The sequence below is a fragment of the Astyanax mexicanus genome, chromosome 13 (assembly GCF_023375975.1).
Source record: "Astyanax mexicanus isolate ESR-SI-001 chromosome 13, AstMex3_surface, whole genome shotgun sequence".
NCBI lineage: Eukaryota > Metazoa > Chordata > Actinopteri > Characiformes > Acestrorhamphidae > Astyanax > Astyanax mexicanus.
This window is the reverse complement of record NC_064420.1, coordinates 4,550,612-4,568,939: the sequence shown is the minus strand read 5'-3', so window position 1 is coordinate 4,568,939 and position 18,328 is coordinate 4,550,612. Positions and strand designations below refer to the sequence as shown.

At 40.0% G+C, this 18,328-nt stretch overlaps 2 protein-coding genes across 6 annotated transcripts in view; both read right to left on the bottom strand.

The window, feature by feature from the left end:
- Nucleotides 1–18,328, bottom strand: part of LOC103032624 (probable phospholipid-transporting ATPase IIA) — a 291,393-nt gene that overhangs the window by 2,014 nt on the left and 271,051 nt on the right. The window lies entirely within an intron of this gene.
- The window catches only part of src (v-src avian sarcoma (Schmidt-Ruppin A-2) viral oncogene homolog), a 74,181-nt gene that overhangs the window by 28,770 nt on the left and 27,083 nt on the right, over nt 1–18,328 (bottom strand). For all 5 annotated transcript variants that reach the window (XR_007423854.1, XR_007423856.1, XR_007423855.1 and 2 more), the window contains exon 2: nt 1,397–1,655. Coding sequence is in view for 1 of the 5 variants with exons in the window: in XM_049462976.1 (XP_049318933.1) it covers nt 1,397–1,646 (250 nt within the window). In the remaining 4 variants the exon portion in view is untranslated. The remainder of the gene's footprint in view (nt 1–1,396; nt 1,656–18,328) is intronic.

Below are 18,328 nucleotides of genomic sequence, written 5' to 3'. Positions count from 1 at the left end.
ACACAAACACACAGAGAGAGAGAGAGAGAGAGAGAGAGAGAGAGAGAACACATGACTAATGTTATAAAACGTATTGACACATTACTGCAACTTAGTCATAAGGCTATTTTAAACCATCTATGACATCATCTATATATTTTTAAAAGAAACACAAATTTCCCACCACTTTCAGGAGCTTGGGAGCCACTGCTGATAAATTAAACAACATTTCTGACTTTAATAACAGCCTATTCTCACTGGCTCAACATGGCACACATTATATATATTTCTATAGACAGCTAGAGCACAGTCTGAACACAGGTCAACCACACACAGAACACATCCCAAGCACAGACACAACACAAACCAAGTACACACAGAACACAGCCTGAGCACAGACCCTAGTACAAGCTAAAAACTGTCCGTTCACAGGTCGTACACTGCACCAGCATAGTTAGAACACAGACAAAACCTTGCCAAAACAGTTATCTTAAAACAACCCAAACACAGCCAGTATACAGCCCTCGCACAGGCCAAAACACAGTTAACACAGACCAAACAAATGCAGAGCACTGGCTGAGTACAGCCTAAACTCAGGCCAAACACAGACCAAGTATATGCCTTTAACTGGCTGAGTAATGACTGAGCACTGGCTGAACACAGGTCTGAACACACTTCTCTGGTATATATTAGAGTAAAATGAACATTGTTGTATTCCATAACTACTGACGACAAGTTACAAATACAAATATAGTCATTTAGAGCATTTATTTTCAGAAAATGAAAAAGAATATTAAATAATGCAAAGAAAACAAGTTCGTATTCTTTTAGAAACAACAAAGCTAATGTTTTGAGTTCAGAGATCAATATTTAGTGGAATTACCCTGATTTTTAATCGCAGCTTTCAAGCTGAACTGCTTCAATTTTTGAGCCAGGAGTATCAGAAGGTCATCCAAAAGCAGTGTGAAAGACTAGTGGAGAGCATACCGAAACACATGAAATCTATGATTACAAATCTGGTTTATTCTACCAATTCTACCAAAAACTCTTCCTTAAATAAAACTTTAGTGTTGTTGTTGTTTCTACATGAATATGAACTTGTTTTTTTTTTGCATTATTTGAGGTTTGAAAGTTCTTTTTCGTTAATTTGACCATTTATCATTTTCTGCAAATAAATGCTCCAAATTACAATATTTTATTTGGAATTTGGGAGAAATGTTGTCTGTAGTTTATAGAATAAAACAACAATGTTCATTTTACTCAAACATAAACCTATAAATAGCAACATCAGAGAAACTGATTATTTTGAAGTAGTCTAATTTTTTCCAGGAAAGAGCTATTTATTAACTGATACAAGATCATGCCTATAAGCAGAATGGAATAGATATAAATAAAATTTCATTCATGTATATCTTACCAGCTGCACAGTGGTGAGGGGAAGTGATGCTGTTGTTGGAGGAGTCCACTCCTCCAAACAGGGCCAGCTCGGCGTTATGGGTGGCCTGAACACCAGGCCGTGTGCCATCAACCGTGGGGCTGCGGTTGGGTGTGAGGGTCGTGTGGGGATGGCCCCCAGCATTGCCTCCACCGCTGCCTGAGCTTATGGTTCCGTCTAGACTGCGGGAACGCTGGCCTGGTTCTTTGGGCTTGCTCTTAGTTCCTCCCATGGCCTAGGCCTGTAGAGAAAAACATATTTTATTACAAACATGATAAAATTATGCTTTTATATTCTACAGGGGTTGGACAATAAAACTGAAACACCTGTCATCATTTTAGTGTGGGAGGTTTCATGACTAAATTGGAGCAGCCTGGTGGCTAATCTTCATTATTTGCACATTGCACCAGTAAGAGCTGTAAGAGTGTGAAGGTTCAATTAGCAGGGTAAGAGCACAGTTTTACTGTTTAAAATACTGCAATGCACATTATAACATTACGGGTGACACACCAGAGTTCAAAAGAGGACAAATTGTTGGTGCACTTCTTGCTGGAGCATCTGTGACCAAGACAGCAAGTCTTTGTGATGTATCAAGAGCCACGGTATCCAGGGTAATGTCAGCATACAGTACCACCAAGAAAGACCAACCACATCCAACAGGATTAACTGTGGACGCTGTAAGAGGAAGCTGTCTGAAAGGGATGTTCGGGTGCTAACCCGGATTGTATCCAAAAAAAAAAAAATCATAAAGCCACGGCTGCCCAAATCACATCAGAATTCAATGTGCATCTCAACTCTCCTGTTTCCACCAGAACTGTCCGTCACCACAATAAATTATTGTGGTCTAAAACCAGGTGTTTCAGTTTCATTGTTCAATCCCTGTATAAATAAATACATAAACTGGGTTACACATTTATGGCCACTAATGACATTCTCCTTTTTATCATTCCTAGTTCAGTATTGATAATAATAATAAACATAACATACAGTTTACTGCATGCTAATTCATCATTTATACATAATCCCGCACTGCAACTAACCTGCATTTTTATTAAAACATGTTAAATCACAAGAGTTCAACTGCATATCTGAGCTGATCTGACTCCAGCACTGTCACTACAAGATGTATTTTGCATGATTTATGTATGACTCCCATATATTATTTACATCATATATGCTACATGGAAATACTATGGCATGCCTTTAAAGTTACACAAATTAATATTGATAGTGCTTTGAAATGATGTGTGCTTTGAAATGTTTCTCCGGGGAACAAACTGAATGAACGATGCAGTATGATTAACTCCTATCAATAACTAAAATACTAAAATAATTATATTCTTTATCAAACTTACATACACACATTCATAACACAGGCAAAACAAAGCCAGAGCACAGCTAGAGCACAGTCTGAACACAGGTCAACCACACACAGAACACATCCCAAGCACAGACACAACACAAACCAAGTACACACAGAACACAGCCTGAGCACAGACCCTAGTACAAGCTAAAAACTGTCCGTTCACAGGTCGTACACTGCACCAGCATAGTTAGAACACAGACAAAACCCTGCCAAAACAGTTATCTTAAAACAACCCAAACACAGCCAGTATACAGCCCTCGCACAGGCCAAAACACAGTTAACACAGACCAAACAAATGCAGAGCACTGGCTGAGTACAGCCTAAACTGGCCAAACACAGACCAAGTATATGCCTTTAACTGGCTGAGTAATGACTGAGCACTGGCTGAACACAGGTCTGAACACAGGTCGAACACAGACCAAGTATATGCCTTTAACTGGCTGAGCAATAGCAGAGTACTGTCTGAACACAGGTCGAACATAGACCAAGTACATGCCTTTAACTGTCTGAGTACTGGCTGAACACAGTCTGAACACAGCCCAAACACACCCAGCACACAACCCTAGCACAGGCCAAAACACAGACCAAACAAATGCTGGGCACTGACTGAGTACATATGAGTACAGCCAGAACACAGATAAAATATATGCCTTTAATTGGCTGAGCACTGGTTGAGTACTGGCTAAACACAGGCCGAACACAGGCCGAACACAGACTAAACATATGCCTTTAACTGGCTGGGTACAGTCCAAAACACACCCAGCACCCAGCCCTAACACAGGACAAAACACAAGCCCAAAACTGACCAAACAAATGCCGTGCACAGGCAGAGTACAAGCTCAGTACAGGCTGAAAATAACCCAAACACAGCCTATGTACAAGCCAAACACAGCCTGGACACTTGTGACAACTGTGTAAGTGAAACAGCAGAAGGGAAAATAACGTGTAAAGGAAGTAATGGGCTGTGAGCGCCCTCGAGTAATCTGGGGTCATGCACAATAAAATCTGGGGTGAGATTTGCCATACTGTACTGAACACCCTCCCAGCTGCCCATCCAGCACACACACACACACACACACACACACACACACACACACGACAGCTGCTGCAATCAGATCCTTCCACTATTTTCCTACAACTGTACACACACACACACACACACACACACACTCACACTCTTCTGCACTTCTCATGACCTATAGTAACAGCATTCTAAAACACTTTTTCACTAACCTGATATCCCACTCACCCATCACTCAATCAAGTACAGTATCGGTACACTGTCTAGATACTCCTCATCAGAGTACATCACTCTGTTTAGTACTATGATTCTCACAACACTAACTGGATACCTCTCTCCAGAGTGCATCACTCAGTCCAGTAAAGTGAGTATTAGCAGAGCTAGCAAAGATCACTCATTCCTCTAACAAGCTCCACAGTTCGTTACAGGAATTCAGAGACTCGCACTGTTATAAATGTGTTCCTTTCCCAAAATTAAACCACATTTGATCTTTAAAGAATATGCAAAATATTACTGAAGCCCTGTAGAATGATGCATCACCACATTTACCTGGAAAGGTGGCTTCTAGCTAGGGCTGCACAATATTAAAAAAAATAATAAATTAATAATGTAAGAACCATATAAATCGCAATATTAAACAATGCAGGGCCCATGGCGCCACCAGCCCCGTCCCCATCCGCTCACTGTCTTGTGTCAGGACTCTACTTCCAAGCACATCGAGCCCGATATAGTCAGCCATAAAAATACATCAGTGTACTCTCACTTCCTGTTATAAAGCCAGTAGCTGTATGTGTCTGTATTTGAGAAGTGCCTGGAGGTAGATGCTGTGTGGGTTCAGTAATGGCTGGGCCCGCTGCCCGCGTGCTGACCCCGCAGTCACACTGCTTTACTGGGATTAGTTCCAGTCCACTGGGTCTGGAGCAGTTCCTGTAAGAGCTGTGGTAATGCAGGGCGCATGGAGCTGTCACTCTCACAGTGGGAGGACTCCCACCTCCAGGACCTTTCAGTCCCGACAGGCAGGCATAGACTTGAACTGACAGGCAGGGATGAGTCGGTGTGTGTGTGTGTGTGTGTGTGTGTGTGTGTGTGTGTGTGTGTGTGTTAGAGGTACACAATATGGATATGAAGAAACGTCTGATAACACTGTTGGATATCCCAATATCGATGTAAAACTCAATAAATAAAGATTAAATAAAATAAAATATTTTTTTTTTATTGGGCTGCAGTCATTTCTTCTTTTTTGCTACTTTTTAATTTTGATGTAAATATAAATCTGGTTGTTCTACACATTGTATAAACACATTTCACATTATGATAAAATCCCTTTTTCATATTAACATTGATTTATTTTACATATTTCTTTTTTTTTTTCTTTTGGCAGACAATCCTGGGGCTGTTTATGTGTCAACAGGCTGTAAAATCCAGCATTTTCCTCATTTACCTAAAAACAATCATTTAAATGTAATACTACTAATTTAGTTTGTTTGATACTCACTGTATTGGGCTGTGTGATGTTCTCTCAAGAGGGATATCTGGTTAGTTTCCTGATACTCACTGTACTAGGTTGAGTGATGGACTCTCAATAGGGGAATCCAGTTAATTTTTTGGTATACACTGAGTAATGGTATATCTGACTAGTGACGTATTTACTTTGCCTATTCACACATTAGTTGTAGTTTAGTTTTACACATTTTACACAATTTATTTTTGTATTTTTTTTTATCTCTGAGCAACAGCCACCAAAACCACCTGAAACACCACTGCAACTACGAAGCAATAGCCTAGCTTTAATAATAAATTGCCTGGAAGAAAAATGTGCTTTAGGGTTATATATATCGAGTTTTAGTGAAATTTCCCCAGCGCTGAGGCTGGAACAGTATTAGCATTAGCCCCTAACCACAACGTTAGCTCTTTCCCTGTTCAGATGTAAGTATATTGGACTTTAGTCTGTGCGTTTAGCATGTTAAAACAAGCTACGTGGGACAAAATGCTAACTGCTAGTGCCCTGAGTTACCAGAACACATAGTTCCTCAGTGTAGAGCTGTCGGGCGGCGTTTACTAGCGCTAAGTGCTGCTAACTGTGGCTAGCACTGCTAATATTGGAAATCTAAGCTTACTGTAAGTAAAAGGAAGCGCTTCACTCATCTAAATACATGGTTTTAAAGAGAGAAATCTGTGTAGATTAATGTCCAGCACTTATTTGAATGAAAGACAATGTTTTATTTCTTTATTTTTTTAAGAATTACAGTTTTTTTTTTTTTTTTACTTAGGCTCCCCCAGACACCCTTGTTTCTTACTATTGTTGCTTAAAATGTGCTTTACAATCTGGTGAGCCTTACAGTCCGTGAAATACAACACACTAACACCTCATACACCCCTCAAATAATAATAACTGTTCTGTGGTGATCTATCCTATATGATCAGAGTAGCTAAAACAACGAATAATGGGTGTAGAAACAAGAATTTGGCCATATAAAACTCTGTAATACAGCCTTGCAGCTCGGCTAATTTAGCTGGACAGTAACTGGCAGCTCAGTTTATTACAGTTTAGTACATTTTAAGAGCAGAGTGCCTCAAAATGAAGTGTGAAACTACTTTTAACCATAACAATCTGGGACACAGATTAGCTTGAGGGGGCAATTGCCCTTTTATTACCCTTATTATTCCTGAAAATGTGCTGAAACTTTAATCTGTGGATTACTGCAAACTGCAGCCGACTGTTTCTGCAGGAATATGAATATGCAAGGACAGTAAAACACACAGCCAGTGGAGGAAAAAAAAGAGACACAACAAGCTAATTAGCATTCCCTCGACCATATGTTCAAAAATCTTAGTAATTCATAATTCATGGACTATATGGTCCCGCTGGAACTCCCTCCATGTGAACTAACAGGGATGGGTTTAAAAAAATAGATTTTTTAAATTCAAATCAATCTTAAAATAAATGATCCCATCTCGATTCATATAAACCTGAGATTGATATTTAAATTAAGCCTATTTTTCCTGTGTGTCAATTTCATCTATATGCAAAGCCTAAGAGCATCTGCAGACCAGCAACTCTAAGACATGCTGGCTGTAGTTTTAGAGAAGCTAAACTAATGCAATGACTAGTACAAGTCTCCAACAAAGTTACTACAGCCAGCTAGACTAGTTAAACAAGGTGAGTCAGTAAATGTATAATAGATTTCTAGATTTTAGCAAAACATTCAGCATTTTCTGTTCCACCTTAAATAAGGCAGCTTCAGTCCAGCTAATTTTATTGAGCTAAACTGCCAATAAGGCGCAGTTTGATCTGATATATTAGTCAGATAATATACTGCTATGAACAAACGCTGTCTCTGCTGCTCCATTCTGTTCGCACACTAAGCACTGTATGTGCTGTGCTCACTGCTCACAGCCGCAAGACATTGAAACACTGTGTTTAAAAGCGCAGAGGCAAATTTTCAGAGTTCTGTGTTAAAGGAGCTTCACATTGCACAGATAAATATAAAACAAAAAAAAGTAACAGGACTGAGTAGCAGTAACAGGAGCAAGTTTTATTAACAGGAATGAGTGCCATTAACAGGAGAGAGATTCTTGTGAGAAAATCGAAGGAATTAGTGGACTTGCTTTTGAACATGCCTTTTAAATGTCACTTTTTTGAAAAAAAAAAAGTTTCATTTGAAAAAGTTACAACAAATGGCACCCATTTGCTGAAGTGGCTGTTGTACTTTTGCACTATAAGTTCTTTAAAAATCTCCTTCATATCTGAAGAAAACCTGTAACTGTATTTGAAATATTTTCTAAAGTAATCCATATTGAATTGTATCAAATCAAATTGGGAACTTGTGAATCAAAATCGAATCTTTATGTAAATCAGTAGCGATAACTGACATTAATATTAGCAATATCTGAACAGTAACAGTAGCAGCAGGAGAAACAGAAGCACTAAAGCAGGACCAGTGAAACTCCTGCTGTCCTCAGTGTCCTCAGTTGACTCTTCTGGACGGCGTCCAGACGAGCTGGGGTCAGCGCTGGCTAATCGAAGAGCTGCTCGTGCCGGATTTTTTTTTCTCAGCCATCATTAAACTGGAGAGGATTCCTCTGTTGCTACACACTGCATGTTTAACCCTGTTTGTCTGACAGAGGGTGGGCGTGTCCTCCCTCCTGGCTCCAGCCGCTGTCCAATCCAGTGGTCTTCAGTGTGTGCAGGCTATTGAATGTGAGCGGACACTGACTGACCGTAATCGTAAAAAGAGCACATGTTTAAAAATATCAGGCGTGGGAGTTAAACTCTTCCCCCCCTCCTCACACCATTAGATCATCTGTGTGGTCAGCTGCCATATATAAAACATACACTGACATCTGTAGCCTTGATAACATTTTGTTTTTTTTTTGTCAGGGTAGGACATAGTTAAATATATATATATATATATATATATATATATATATATATATATATATATATATATATATATATATATATATAAAAACACTAAACTAAATGGACCTTAAACAATCAACATATAAGTATTCAAAGATATATTTTACAATTTACTATATGTTATTCTTAAAGCCATTAGAGGCATTACAGTATTAAAATACATTCAGTTCAGTGCGAAATAAAATTATCCTTAAAGCTACAGTTTTAATATACTTAAAAGGGCAATAGTTACTGAGCTTTGGATTCATTGCGAAATTCTCTGTCTTTTTTCTGAGTGAATAATTGCTGTTTGCTGTTGTTTTCCAATCTTACTTGGATAAAACACTCATACAGTGAGAAACAGCAGAAGGAGCTCCTCAGATAAAGTTCTGTTTTAACTTTTCTCCAGGCAGAACAGAGCACTTGACTCCACAGAGCTAAGCTACCATCACTATAGTGTAGTAGCTTGTTATGCTAACTGGCAAGTGATAGCTAGCGAGCTGTATCTGCTTCTTTGGCCAATGCTCTCAACAGGTTTACAATGCTAGCGACTGGGGCATAAAGTTGCCCATGCAAGGAGATGGCAATTTTCACACCATTAACCAGCTCAAACCTACCCATTATTTTTGTTCACTAGTAGATTCAAGATTCATTTTAAGATGGCCGTGTGAGGACAACTACCTGAAGAAGCGCTGCAGGAAACCCTGACTACAGGCATTCACGTTTAAAACACTATGGTATAACTAAAAAAGCCAACCTTCTCATCAGTATCCAAAAGTGGCTGCAAAGTGGTCCCTCAACCTAAAAAGGAGCTCTTAGAAGGAGACAGTTTCAGCACTAAACCTTCTTCTGTATTGTAATGCACCATGTATACATCTAAGCCTGCCTTAAATCTCAGATTAAATGGGGGAATTGTTACTTTAATCCGGACACAAATTAGGGATTGAGCAATCTCCCAGTACACACAGCTTTGTGTGGCACTAATTTGGGGACAAGACACAGCGTCCTCCCGCGCTCTTGTTTTCAGTCAGCCTTCGGCAAACAAGAGCCAGCTTCAATTAACGAGGTTAGTACAACACTCGACAGCAGCAGCAGCAGCAGCAGCACGGGCTGTTTCAGGGCTTTGTCTGAAGAGCTCACTGTGATGGGGACCAATGCTGCAACGAAAGATCACTGTAATCCAGGTTTTTAATGCAGCTGAATAATCCAAACATGTACAAAATGTAGAATACACAGTAGATTAATGGTTCTCAAACTGTGGTATGGTTCTCACTGATGGTACTCATGGTATTTTTCCCAAATATGAATTTTACCAGTCAGGTATTAAGGAGCAGTAAAGCCACTCAGCTGAAGTACAGCATTATACAGGAGTATCAGTTTAGTTCTCCAAAATTGGGGCTAGAGCAGCATTAGCATTACCCGCTAACCATACTCGCTATTTCCCCGTTCAGAGGTGAGTATTGTCAGCCTGTAGCCTGCTCCTCACCCCGGCTAGCACTGCTGGAGCAGCATTAGCATTACCCACTAACCACGCTCGCTATTTCCCCGTTCAGAGGGGAGTATTATTGGCCTGTAGCCTGCTCCTCACCCCGGCTAGCACTGCTGGAGCAGCATTAGCATTACCCGCTAACCACGCTCGCTATTTCCCCGTTCAGAGGGGAGTATTAGCCTAAGTGCTGGAGAAATTCGGGAATCTATTCTTACAGTAAATAAACAGAAGCGCTTTACTTACGCAAATAAACAAAACAAATTTTAGGAGAGAAATCTGTGTAGATTAACTTTCAGCGTTCGTTTGACTTACAAAGAATGTCTTTTTTAATTACAGTTTTGTTTACTTAGCCTAGCTTTATTTAACTTAGTTAGCTACCCCCCCCCCCCCCCCCAAACACCATCCAGTGGTGAGATCTGATGAATTAAAAGTTCCTTAAAAAATGTGTTTATAATCAATTGAGCCTTACGGATGAACAGAGATCAGAAAATAGACGTTTGACGCCTTAGTGTGTGAAAAATTCACGCAAATTAAAAAAAAAAAAATCCTCACAAAGTCCCATATAAACTCATATAAACCTTATAATCCTTCACACAGATGACTATTACTATCATAGGTTGCGCTTTACACTGTGGGCAGGTGATGGGAGGAAGACGCTGGGGCGGACTGCCAGATAGAGAGAGAGAAAATAGCGAGGGATGAACAGAAAAGAACAGACAGGGCAGAGAAAACGACAGAAAGTGAAAGAAAGTTTGGGATTCTCACACACACACACACACAAAATACAGGAGGCACGATCCTGCCAGAACTTTCTGGCCTCCTACAAAAGCTAAAAAGCGTTATAAGGCGGCATTAAAGGCTTATGTCTGAGCTACAGCTAGGCTAAAGCGTCTGTAGTTTTAAAGTTAGACTGCAAAAAAAGGTATTATTTTAATTTCACATTTAATTCCATAGTTTCAGTTGTTTTTTTTATAATTAAATACAATTTATTACTTTAAAATTGTCTATAAGTTGTATTTCCTAAAATACTCATGACTATGAAAAGCCCAAACTTTGATATGACATCTAAATGCACTAAAGTTGGGTAATTGTACAGAGAAAATAATTACATACAATTTTAAATCTCAGATAATCAGAGAAGAAGGATGATGAGAACAGTCATCGTCAACCCACAGACCTCCAGACCAACTCCAAAGATCTACAACATAATTTTACTGCAGATGGAGTCACTGCGCATCATTTACTATTCACTATTCAGTGCACTTTGCACAGGGAGAGGCTGTATGGGAGAGAAATGCAGAAGAAGCCTTTTCTGAGCACACGCCACAAACAGAGTCACTTGAGGTATGCTAAAGCTAAAGCACGTTTAGACAAGACAGCTTCATTTTGCTTCTCCAATAAGGTGAGATATCAAAGTATTACCAAACTGCCACGCATCACCAAATACCAGACTTGCACCCGACTAAAGCACAAAGAGACACTGGGAATTCGGCGAGGAATCTCCAGTCACCGCTGCAGCTCATCTGTCCGACGGAAAAGCCCCCTGCCTTACATAGAATCACGTCAGGAGATGAGCGCGAGATGCCCCCTCTCTCTTATCTCCCGGCTGAAGAGATTCCAGCGGATCAGACGTGCTGCTGTTGCAGATCACCTGATCCGTCAGCTGGTCTGAGCTTCACGGCTCCGAGCTCCACGCTACTTTCTGGAGGGAGGAATTCGAGAGCAGGGCAGTTATTCATGGGCACTGACAGGCAGTCGTCGGAGGGAAACAGGAGCAGTGCTGGACGGGGGTCAGTTTGGGGCCGGGGACTTAAAACACCCGTCTCTAGGGCTCGTCTGCGCAGAGAGAAGCAGCTGGGATGGTTTCTCTCCAGCGTCTGCATTTAGATTCCTTTACGTACATGTAAAGGCACTTAGGAATGCACACACCCACTGCGCATCCATGAACATGAAAGCATACAGGCATGCACATGCATAAAACACACAGCACCCCCACCCCCCTTCCACCCCTTCCACACACACATACACACACACACACACACACACACAGCTACATGATAATACAAAAAAGTCGCCAGCAAAAGTTCAAGTTCAAGGCCAATCCCGTTGGTAAACTTTTTTTTTTACCAGGCAGTGTACTTAAAAAGGTATATTGTTAATAATATGAAAAAAATACAATATATGACTTAGTGGTGTGCCATATCATATCGTACACAATAATATTGGCAATTTTTTTCGATATCGTGAGCGATATTATACCCTGAAATATTGTGCCATATCACCCACCCCTAATCATTACATCAGAGTACTACTTTTTACTGTTTTTAGCCAAAAGATAATTCATACTGTTCTAATTTCCATTATATATCTACTAGAGAATATAGATTATATCTGTCCTGTATCATTTATTTTACTTTAATCCTGGTTATATGGATATATATATGGAGTGCGTTATTATTAGTATCATGACATACTGGATCATTGACTTCTGTTACAAATCTGAGTAATTTCTGGTATTTTTCCAAATCTCAGTTAAAGGTTAATCATTTTTTAAATTCAGTATTTCGTCATATCGCCAAGAGTGGCTTTTTTAAATTAAAATCGCAATTTGAATGAAAAGCAATTTTTTTTATAATTGCAGGAGCTTCGTTTTAAGTTAGCCAATAGCCTGCAGGTGTGTGTGTGTGTGCGAAGATGCAGCCTGCTCTTCCAAAGACACGTGACAACAACGCGCCACGTGTGCCGTGACGTCACTATGTTTGTAGTCCGTAGATTCGTGGGATTTGTAGTCTTTGGGCTCATCGTCACTCCCATACTCAGCAGGAATAACAGGTGGAGGTGCAGAATGAGCCATGGTCGGCGTGACAATGTCTTAATATTTGTGTCTTATCATTTATTTCTGTCCAATAATAAACAAAAGCTGTGACACTTAAAAAAAAAATGTGGTTTGAAGAAATACAAGGATAATACAAACATACCACACCCAATCTTCTTCTGGTTTATTTGATTTACCTTTTATATTCACTTATTATTTTATTTTATTATTTTGTTCCTTATCACATCTGACTCTATGGATATGCTGACAAATATACATATGCCCTTAAATCCTGAATGTATCTATTTTTTAATGTACCTGTTGATTTGCCCTGTGTTTGTTGAAAAGTGAATGAAGGAAATGTGTAATAAAAAAAACTTTAATTACAAAAAAAATTGGTTTTATGTAGAAAGAAGTTTATTACTAATTAATTTTGATAGATATGTTAACCAGTAACAATAATCACAATTTAAATTGCAATTTCAATATTCTGTGTAAAAATCGCAATTAGCCCTAATAAGTACAATGCAGCATTTTTTTTATTCCACTTTAAAGGCCAAGTTTTTGTTTGCTTTTTCTAGAACACGTCATTCGCTGCATCCTGACTGTCTTACCATTGTTCAGCGATAACTCGCACAAAAGCTCTATTGTTCTCTTTAAAAACAAACCAAGATCAAACCAGGTGATCCCACCACAGCTCACAGTCTCCCTTACACAGTCTCCCTGTGTGTGAGTGTGTGTGTTTTTGTGTGTGTGACTGCGCTGCTCTTTCAACAGACAGCCCAGCTGAGCTGAGCTGAGGGGTGAATCTGAATCTAAACTTATCACACACACACACACACTAACACTAACACTCACACACACACACACACACACAGATGAAGACAGCAGCATAACGTACACGCCCAGCCCGCTGCAGTGACTCTTCAATCGGCTGCAGTAAAATCACCTGCTCTCAGGAAGCGGGCAGCGGTAAAAGGGGCAGCAGGCCAGGGAATGGTGCAGGTTTACTTAATTATGCAAAAGCAGAGGATCGTAAATCCCCCATAAATCCCAGTGGGCTTAGGCTGAATAGAAATTGCATGGCAGCTTGTTCCAGTGATACGCTTCCTGCACTTTATAATGTAAGCTGTAGACTGTCACGCCAGAGCACAGGCAAGGTACATTTATTCATATAGCACATTTCATACACAGACTTTCAATACACACACACTTAAAATAGAAAGAATAGAAATAGCATATTTAAACAAGGTCAATGTAGAGTAAAATAAAATCAAGTAATGTGGGATAAAAAATACAAATTAAAAAAATGTGATCCGATTAATCACAAGAATATTCTTTTTTTTATTTTTATAATTTTCTCCCCAATTTACACGGCCAATTACCCAACCCACTCACTAGGACTCCCCCTATCACTAGTAATGCCCCAACACACCAGGAGAGTGAAGACTAACACACGCTTCTTTTCGAGGTGTTGATGAAGCTGTAGCATTGCCGAGCAGCATCACAGCGCGCTTGGAGAAAAGCACAGCGACTCGGTTCCGATACATCAGCTCACAGACGCCCTGTGCCGCAGACATCACCCTAGGAGTGATGTGGGAAGAGAGTGCCATCTACCCACCCGGAGGGAGCAGGGCCAATTTTGCTCCCTCTGAGCACCGGCAGCTTGATGGCTGTTTGAACCTGCCACCTCTAGCTCATAGTGGCGGCCCTAAGACCGCTGGACCACTCGGCGCCCTTATCACAACAACATTCTGAGATTAACTGCTAAAAACTAATTGCACTTGTTCTTTTTAAGATAGAAGTTTTTATAGTGGATATTTAAATATATATAAAAGTACGAAGAAAATAAATGTAAAATGCAGTTATATTTATATTAGTGGTAATAATTAAAATACTAGTCTATATTTGTATGTTTGAGGGGAGATAAAACCAACATGAGGCACTGGAATAAAAAAATCCTGATAAACTGGATAGAGGAGACTTTTATTTTTAACTTAATTGAACATTTCAGTCGAGCGCTTTAACGTTGACAGCCCTAATTATAATAATAAAAATGCAGTAAATATTAAACACAAGCAAAATGTAAACTGTAGTGTACATTTTTTGTCTGTATTTAGAGTTCTTTCATTTGTAGCTATTAAAAAATTCTAATGTTAAACTCTTTTCTGTCTTTTAAATCAACATTTTCTAAATATTGAATGAGAATTATTGTTTCTGAATAAGGAGGTGTTTCCAAACTTTTCACTGGTACTGAATGAACATCACAGTTGGAAGTAATCCCACAGGAAAAGCTCCATATGAACTCCATTGCCCTCAGAGCCACACAGGTCTGTGACAGCATTTACAGCAGGACAAAACCTCATATCTCCACTCTCTTACCTCTGTCCCAACAGGCCACAGGTGTCAGACTGCTGCAGATACCCATCTCACCCCAAGATCATTTGAATGAACTGACATCAAACATTTCAATGGCCGAGGGTCAGAAACCATAGAACACACTGTTCAGCAGCATTGTCTGACTCAGAGAAAACATCATGAGGATGAAAAAAGCTTTGCTGATTCACAGACTGGGGTGGATATCCTACCTGGAGCGATATCCGCTATTTCATAACTTTATACGGTCACAAAATATTGCCACAGTCAGAAATCATTGGATGCTTCCTTACTCTGATGCCACAAACCTGCATAGAACCACCCTTTGCAGTACATTGCAAATAAGCCAGTAGACTTTGTCTGAGGGAGGGATCTGTACCTCTGATCAGCAAGATAAAGAGTGGATGGAAGGGAAAAATGGAAAAATGGATGGATAGATGGGAGGGATTAAGATGCCTAATAGATGGAAGGACGGACAAACAGACAGACAAATAGACAGTGGACAATTGACACAATGGATAAATATTACTGTAAATCAATGGAGATTAAAACTACTTCATGGATGGTTTGATCAATAGATAGACAAACAAAAATGGATAGAGAGAGAGAAAGAAAGAGAGAAAAAGAGAGAGAGAGAGAGAGAGAGAGAGGGAGGGAGAGAGGGAGATGGTTCCCTTGCTATGTTTGCACCACATTACTCAATGTTTAGCCTGCTTTAGAGTCTTTAGAGCCAAAAGCTGCCAGGTGGGGTCAGGTAGTGTTTTTACGTGAAAAGCTACGCAACTTTCGTAAAGAACACACAGGCACTTAACTGAGCTGTATTCTTTATCCTGACTGGCTGCATTCTGGCTGAAACTCTCTGAAGGGAAAGTAGGAGGCTTTGGTCCTGCGTCACCGAACACCAATCACAGCCTAATCCAAACGCTTGTTCTGCTGCGAGATTATCAACATCAATTCCCTAATCGCATTCATCTATGTCATGATGACATTCCATCTGGGGCTCGACCAACAACACGGGATCAAAACCTGAGAGAACAGGATCCAGCAGTCTGGTACGAGATCTGACCATGGTGGTTTTGACCCAGTCCGGCTGGACGCTGGCTGGATTACAGCAGAGTATTACATCTGAGCATTTTTTTCAGTAATTGTCCATATTTGAAGTCCATATATTGTGCATTTTAGTATTTAGGCAGACATTTTTAATACTCTGCATTAATTTTCTTTGCTGACAAAATGTTTAAAAAAAACAAAAACAAAAAGAAACAACACATGGGTGCCGAGTGGTCCAGTGGTGAGCAGGAGGTCGCCGGTTGGAACACTTGCTCATGCAGCTTTGCCATCAAGCTGCCGGTGCTCAGAGGGTGCAAAATTGGCCCTGCTCCCTCCGGGTGGGTAGATGGCGCTCTCTCCCCACATCACTAAAAGGGTGATGTCTGCAGCACAGGGCGTCTGTGAGCTGATGTACCGGAACCAAGTCGCTGTGCTTTCCTTCAAGTGCGCTGTGATGCTGCTCGACAATGCTGCATCAGCAGCAGCTCGAAAAGAAGCGGTGGCTGACTTCACATGTATCAGAGGAAGCATGTGTTAGTCTTCACCCTCCTGGTGTGTTGGGGCATCACTAGTGATAGGGGGAGACCTGGTGAGTGGGTTGGGTAATTGGCCGTGTAAAAATTATAAATAAATTGATAAAAAAAAAATAAAAAAAAAACACATTGCCCACTCCTATCTAGCTGCTCACAAGACATCTGCACACAAGGCACTGCCTACAGGACGCTGCCTACGGGATGCTGCCCTTAGGACACTGCCCACAGGACAGTGCATACTAGTCTTGCAGTGACAGTGTGGTGTTTAAAAACTCCAGCAGCACTGCTGCTGTATCTGATCCACTCACTGCACCACCAGCACAACACACTCTATTAACACCTCATACACCACCACCACACCAGTATAGAACAATATAAAGGTATATATGTATATCTATAATGTTACTGAGAGGTGTCACACCACACTGATTGCTTACTATATGCACAGTCCTCCAACCAAACTAAACACTGCAAAAAACTAAATCTTAGCAAGAGAAATTTTCTAAATTTAAGGCAATAAATCTTATTTTTTTTCTCTGATAAGACTTTTTTGTCTTACTAAGCATTGTAAGTGTTAGATTATTTTGCTTATTTTAGGGATTCAAGTTATTCTGATTCCTGTGTCCAAAAACAGTGGCCTTTTTGCTTGATTTAGGTGTTACTTCACTCATTTTAAGACTTTGCCATTGCTTTTTGTAAGAAATCTTACTAAGAAAATTTTGCTTACCCCATTGTCAGATTTTTTTTTGATTAATATACATATATTTGTCTTAATTTGCATATATTTTGTCTAGTTTTTGCCAATGGAATTTTTTTGCAGTGAAGTAAAATAAAATATAGCCGCAAACGAGTCTTAATGGGTTCATTTCATGGGTCCAAACAGGTCTAAGCACAAATTAGCCCAGTATGGTCCAATATGTCAGTTTGTGACCATTCCTAAACCACAGTATATTTAGTTTTCAAAACTACAAAACTTGTAGCCCTGATATGTCATCAATGTAGACATACAGGATAAGAAGGGGTAGATGCTCATTTAGAGTTTGGGAAATGGGTGGAGCTATGAAATGTAAGAGGTGGGAGCACTTATTCAGCCAAACACCAAAAATGGCAAAAACACACTATTGGTTGTCTTGACCAATAAGTGCTCAGACATTTTTTTTGTTGTTTTTTTTTTTTTTAGCAGATATTGACAATGACAAGTATCCAGTGCATCCCTTCTCCCTCATCATGATTCATCTGCTTTCTGGCTGTCCTCAGCCAACCTGTATGTGCTGTAAACTGAGACTCTGCTGTTGACAAATGCAGCCAGCACAACTCCCACTCCCTCTGGGCAGGTGTTCTGCACGAAGAGCTGAACAGAGAGAAAGAGAGAGAGAGAGAGAGAGAGAGAGAGAGAGAGAGAGAAAGAAATAGAAAGAGAGAGATGGCTCATGCGCAGCTCAATGTTTAAGTATTAGAGCTCCCAATATTAATGTGTTTTTTCCCGCCATGTCTGACTGATGGCATCATGGGGCGTTGGGGTTATCTGCCTCTTATCTGTAATTGATGGATTCTGCCTATGTTTTAAGTGAAACTGACCAATGGACACTCAGGAAATCACTATAAGGACACGCCCATACAATTATAAACCTGTTAATCTTAATAAGAGTTGGAAATGTTTAGATATGTTTAGTTTGCAGCTGCAGTGTTGATTAAGAAAATATAAAATCTGAAAATAAGAGATCTATTTCATAATTACCGTATTTTACGGACTAGAAGGTGCACTGGATTATAAGGCGCAATATCAATAAACATCTATTTACTACTCTATTTTTATGAATGTAAGGTGCACCGATTCTTAATTCTTTTTCTATTCAATCAAG